Source organism: Varroa jacobsoni, unplaced genomic scaffold (genome assembly GCF_002532875.2).
Source record: "Varroa jacobsoni isolate VJ856 unplaced genomic scaffold, vjacob_1.0 scaffold_548, whole genome shotgun sequence".
Classification (NCBI taxonomy): Eukaryota; Metazoa; Arthropoda; class Arachnida; order Mesostigmata; family Varroidae; genus Varroa; species Varroa jacobsoni.
Window position 1 is genome coordinate 29,662 of NW_019213450.1, and position 6,405 is coordinate 36,066.

The 6,405-nt window shown below is 38.4% G+C and overlaps 1 protein-coding gene across 12 annotated transcripts in view; it reads left to right on the plus strand.

Moving 5' to 3' along the window:
• Positions 1-6,011, plus strand: part of LOC111261346 (uncharacterized) — a 9,117-nt gene extending 3,106 nt beyond the window's left edge. For 10 of the 12 annotated variants that reach the window (XM_022834771.2, XM_086968668.1, XM_086968669.1 and 7 more), the window contains 9 exons: positions 158-297; positions 813-954; positions 1,297-1,467; positions 2,522-2,743; positions 2,997-3,049; positions 3,309-3,511; positions 3,892-3,967; positions 4,652-4,771; positions 5,398-6,011. In XM_022834771.2, coding sequence (XP_022690506.1) covers positions 158-297; positions 813-954; positions 1,297-1,467; positions 2,522-2,743; positions 2,997-3,049; positions 3,309-3,511; positions 3,892-3,967; positions 4,652-4,771; positions 5,398-5,485 — 1,215 coding nt within the window. In that variant the 3' untranslated portion in view covers positions 5,486-6,011. The remainder of the gene's footprint in view (positions 1-157; positions 298-812; positions 955-1,296; positions 1,468-2,521; positions 2,744-2,996; positions 3,050-3,308; positions 3,512-3,891; positions 3,968-4,651; positions 4,772-5,397) is intronic. The other 2 variants (XR_015311468.1, XM_086968667.1) reach the window with 2 other exon arrangements.
• Positions 6,012-6,405: the final 394 nt, after the last annotated feature.

Genomic DNA, 6,405 nt, shown 5'->3' on the forward strand with positions numbered 1-6,405 from the left:
TTATGCACTATTGTCCAACATTTTTTGTTTGAAAGATTATCTGAAAATTATAAATTTATTGCTGATTCCAACTACCCTTATTTTTGAAGTAAAACGACGCGCTTTGCTAAGCTGATATTGTTATAAGATCTTATCTTTACTATTATTGATTTTAAAGTTTAATCCAGGCCAGCGCACATTCCATTCTTTGCGGGAAAGATACCGAAAATACCTAATTTCGCATCTCGGTCGATACCTGAAACCCAGACAACAGGAACTTCTGCTTGGTAAACTGCCAGGCTCGCTGAGCATGCCCAGGTGTGTGTGGTATAGCGTTAGGAGTGATAGAAGGGCCTTAACCAATTCATATTGTCTCATCAATTTCAGCTTTACTCAAAGTGAAAAGTTCTTTCTATCAAGAGGCAGCTAAACAGGCCTTCACAGAAACGCCCTATAAACTGTTTACAAAAAAAAGCAATTTTTTTGAGTCTGTTTAAAGATTGAGCGCTTTCAGGTTACTACGGCATTTTAAACAGCCTTTCTTTCTTTGTTCGCTACAGAATTGCCATATATGTTGTTGTAATTGTTGCGGCAAAAAAATGCTGATGGTAACCTATGCCTTATGCCAAAAGATGGTGAATATGTCAGTCACAGAGTTCACTAGTAACTCTGCATTTGTTATCTATTGTTAATAATACCTTAAACTAGATAAACGAAGATTTTAGAAGCAAAATTTAACCTTTTGGGGAGAATGTGTACTACGTTTTCCTTGATCTACAGTCGTTTTAACATTAAATTCTATGACTCTTTCTTTCTTTCTTTCAATATGACAGTAAGATGACATCAAAAAAAGAGGCTGTAGAGGAGCAGAGATGCGCAAAGCTGTACTTAAACAACGAATCTGAATATTCGGCTTGTGACTCAGTTGACAGCCAGACGTCAAAAAAAAATGTCGACCCGGAAAACAACGGGCACGTGAGTATTTTCTACATGTAACATCTAAAAGTTGTCTATCTAAAGTAACAAATGTCACCACAAAGCGGTTAGCCAGATCATGGTACTCCGAATTTCGTTATGTTGAATAAAGCAAAGTGTACGTAAATGGATGCGTAGCTGGATTTAAATATCTAAATCTACCTTTTACGTGATCTTATCCTATAGGGTAAACATTCAAATAATTGTCTATAGATCATTTAAGGAGTCACACAAAAGGCTTCATAGAAGCTGGTTACGAGCCGGATACCCCATTAATGAGGTACGTTGATATTTCGTTTCGTGTTGTGCGATATGCGACGGGCTACCATCATTGCTGAGTAGCAGAGTGTTGGACAAAGCATCATGTCATGGGGTCCCTCAACCCGTGCCGTCAATATTAGGAACGCATTGCGGGAACGCGCCGATTTAGTGTCAAAGTTAAGCACAAAAGGCGCCATTGTTTCAACAAGTACTCCAGCGGCTTTTATCGCAACTGAGCACAGAATCGTTAAGGTACGAGAATGAAAAACGAGAATTTACATGATCGTCTTGAAAATCTTTTTGCAGAACATTACATACACACTAGGGTGTATCAGTTCTCATCAATATAGGTCCGAAAAAACGACAGGTATTCTATGTCTGGCAACCACTTTAGATTCTGTAGATTTTTTCTAGCTTAATGTCCATGGCCAAGTGGACACATGCGTGCCTCTTTGTGCAGCTGGCGCTCTGTCGATGACCGTGACGTCGTCCAATCATAGCGGTAATGGCATCCTATGCTTTCTATATAAGTTTGTCTTGTACTTTCCGTTGCTGCATAATTAGCAGATAACTGCAAAGCCATTCAACTTCTAGAAAATATTCACCATATTGTAAAAAATGGTATACGATGTTAGACGAGGCATCGATATCTTTATTTCTTAAGCGAGATGCAGCGAGGTTATAATAATAAGGATATTAGCTGGGTGAATTTAAAAAACACACACATCCGCGTTGTAGCGCAGTGATAAAGTGTTTGTCTTCCAAAGTTAAAAACGCGTGGTGATCTGGACACAAAAATAAAATCATATAGGAATAGGATTGATAAGTGGTCTCCTAAATTACTTCTTTTTTATAGGTAAAATAAAATTTCGTAACGTTTATCACTGCTGTTCCCACAAATCATGGACGAATAACACATTTAATCGGAACTTCGAGGTTATTTCACAGTCTTTAATTGGTTAATATAGAATCGTTTCTTGATCGTCAGTAAGGTGCACTCAGAAAAACGCAGTTTTATAATCAAATCAGGTAATGTTAATTATATATATTATATTAAGTTAATTATATTGGCCATAAGGTAATTATTAACGAAAGCTTTTTCTGAGATTTTTTTTTCGCGAGCGCTCACTGTCTTTGGTTGACTTTACTAACCAGGCCTATAACGGAATTTCATCAGGAATGTGATATTACTTGACTTTAGTGTTAATTAATTTATCTGATGTTTGTTAATAAATAAAGGAAAATCTTAGTGAAAATGCTTACTCGGTTATTTGGAATTAATATGACTGTTTTTGTAATTCGAAAGGCTAACCTTTTAGCTGAGAATTTCCAAACCAGTTCGGACGACGCTATTCAAAATCCAAATGCGAAGATTGAGGAACTACTGGAACAGAAGGACACCAAAATGGAAATGAAGCAATTTCATATGGAATCGTCGACACCGTTATTACCACTAAAAGCTCCACGAGAGCTACAATGCGATGAAGGACCGCATGATCTGAAGTTGGAAATTTACGATGCAAAACAGGTAGGTAAGCCTTTTTCGAGTAGCGCTATGATTACAACTGTCCAATTTATCTGTATCGTTGTCAATGATAGCACACATCATAGGTAACACCATTGAAGGTGTGGAAAGCTTCAGAAACAAGCTTCATAAACCTTAAATGCAGAGAGTTTCGTGATAGCCGAAAAGATGAATTTACTTTGGCCCATTCTTTACGTTGTATGTGCTGCTCCGGGAACTGTGGACCGTTGATGGCTGTATGCTTAACTGAACACAGGTGGAACCCGACGCGAACCACATATTGAATTTAAAAATCCGTAATGAGCTAAGGTAAGTTTATTATAGTTTTAGGCTCATGGAAATAGCCCACCAGAAGGCGGTAGAAGTGGAAATCTGCCTTGAAATAACAGTTATTATAATTTTTATTCAACTTTAGATTCACCTATTATAATATTTGACATAAATACTGCTGTGGGAACTTCAGGCAAATCGGGACGCATTTACTCGCTATAGATACATTTTAGGCTGTAGCATTAGTTATATCTTAACTAGCTTCCAGAAGATAAGTATTCATAGCTGTTGTTCGTAGATTTAGCTTCAAGTTTGCCCAAGCTGCTGGCAATTCATCAGAAATGACTACACCTGCCGTTCTTCTAAGTCACGTACAACATGAACTTCAAAACGTTCTTCTGGGTCACGCACAACCTGAGCTTCCAGATGTTCTCCCAGGTCACGTTAGATCGTTCGAAGAACAGTTGTTGATCAGGCACTGCAAAAAAGACGATTGCGTGGGTAACGTACCCTCTCTATATCTATTCATCATTAGTGTTCACTGAGATGGAGGGCGCAAAATACATTAAGGGAAATGTGTCATGGAAATTCACACCATCATGAGCAAGATGCCGTTCTAATCAGGCTGGGTTTAGATCGACTATTCTAATAGCTTATACATGGAGGGCGTTCAGCAGAAGTCAGTTTAATATACATTATGGAGAGTATTCGTAGGTCCAAAGCACTACCAATGAGCTATATCTGCAAAAACGGATACGGAAGTGCTATAGTTTTAATTGATTGATCTCTTCTGAATGATACAAACAAACAACTTTCTTCATTGGTGCATCAAAATTCAATATTCAAGACACGCTTTCATCACTTCACCGTTCTATTTTCAGGACTGGAAGCATACCTGGATTGCTGGGTGGACCTACAGAGGGTTTTGGCCAAGGCCGAAAGACACGACGGACAGTGGTAGGCAACGTCAAATTTAAAACAATTAGCTTCCAATGACAGCTATCGAAGATCATACGGAGGCGCGTCATGTGAGACGACTATTTATCAACACATGTTTTCCAATCTAAGTGGTGCTTGATAATAGGCATACGTAAAGCAAGAATCTCTCGTTCTAGTGACCTTAACTATAGAATAAGAAACGCTGTGCCCTAAAAATACTTCTTAAACAATACCTAACGGCAGTACGGGATGTTTAACTCGGAACCCCTATTTTGTCGAAAAATATGTTTATAATCACAGTATTTTGGTATTCAGTTACGCCTGGCTAGTTTAACTCTAACTCTGTCACAGTATAGGTATCCAATAATAGAATTAGCTTTCGTTCAAAATTATACTTAATCATAGCAACACGGGCCATAGGTCAGTCAGGCAGCAGAAGGTCGTTCTGAGTTGCGTCACGCTCTGTAGTGGTCGTCATGATGTACCTCTCCGGACATCGTTGGCTAAAAATAACATCGCTTTCATAGACTGCGTCAAATGCGTCCTACTGTTTTGTAAATTTTATTAATCCATTCATCGCTAGCTTAATCGAATATCGTATACAGCCTTGCTAAGAAATCGGGCTTCAGCGAATGCGACCAAACTATGGCTATATAAAATCAGTACTAAACGCACTCGTCACGATGTATCGTCTTCGATCAGGTGCCAGTCATTCTACGCACGTCTGCTAATGGCTCGTGTGAATGATTTGCTTGTGGTGCCGATGTGTACGCGAAAATCGATTTGTTCCACCCTCGACATTACTCCTGATCAGTTGTACAGGTGTGTATATAGCAACTGCGATCGTAATAATAATCGAGTACTCCTTACATCTCTATGCGACGAGTAACTTACGGATTACTTCGTAAATCTACTGCTGCTAACAATAAGGGGATTGTAATCCCGTACAGAGTTTATGGAAAATAAGAAGTGTTAAAGGATAACTACAGCAGTAATTACTGTGGTTATCTAATAACAGTTCAATTATAACTTCAAACAATTAGATCTACAAGATTGAATGAGTTCACTCACCTACGTAGTATAGAACGTTCGATTCGATTCAAATGTTGATAACTGAGACAATTCTCTAAAGAGGCCATGTGTAGATCTTCGTAGTTGTTACCTTTATCTAGCCTATCATCATGTAGGGTTATGGCGGATTTACCTGAGAACCTGATGGATTGTGTGCATATCTAGAAAAAGGGGACTACGATGTTGAGCCATATTTAAGTCATATAGTTGTAATCGTACGCGGGCTACGTAAGTAGTCTAGCCTTAGACTTTCATGTTTTTTGGCCAGCGTATATTAGAGGTCTTCGCTACGATGCTCACCGCTGTGGACAAATAAATGTCCTTGTACGTTCGTGATTCATATTTCTAAATCAACCCATATTCTGATCCAATTATAGCTTCTTCAAAGAAGGTCAAACATCGGAGCAGAAGGAGGCGTTCCGACAACTTCTTGAAACCACTCATAATCTACGAGCAGTCATCTAGTCAGCGGATGTGGCACAGATGCTGCTGCTTGCCAAACGACGCTTACTCAGCTTACGTACAAGAACGCAGGATAGCATCGTGTATTGTTAAAAATCGGTTACTGCCAAAGAAAAACACCGTGAATTATAAAACGATAAAAATATAGCCCTACGAGTAGTAGTATTATTTCCTAACACAATGATGTTTAAGTGAAAGGTTTCCGAAGCCCATACGTACTACGCTGTAAGCACATGCGCGTAGAAGAGCAAAGTCACACAGAACTTATTTTTGTGTAATTCGTATTGTTCATTATCAAGTTGACACTTATTTTATTCTATTAGATGCAGCAATGATAAGATCTGCCAGTGACTGATGAATATCTTTTAAAGTTCTCGAAGTTAAATTCTAAACAAATTCGAAAGAAACTGTGGGACCTGACGACCCCATGAGCTCGAGCGAATTATTTTGTCCTTTTAAATAAAGTGCTACATAAGGCGACTAAGTGGTTTGTGAATAAACTGACTGATTTGAATGAGAATATTGAAAACGGTCATTCTATTTTCGAATTTTTCCTTTTATTTACCTTTTTTTAGTTGACAAATAAATAATGTTGAGTTAGTCTTTATAATTTCAGCCCATGGCACAATATTTCATATCCATAATGGAAACGTTTTTTTTTGGAAAGCGTTCCATTACTGAACACGGTAAGTTGTCTTCGTCTTTCTTCCCGAGGGCGTGATGAGCGCCCTCATCAGAACGCACCGCTCCTGCCTTCAACACATAAAAAGCAATATTCTCTATGGCGCTTCAAAGTGAAGCTAAATTTAGTACAAATACATATCTAGTAGTAATTTAACTCAAGATTGAAGAACTTTAACATAGCATTGAAGAAAGGCCAATATTCTCACGAATCGCGTTCCCATGGGACATTTTTGTAAGAG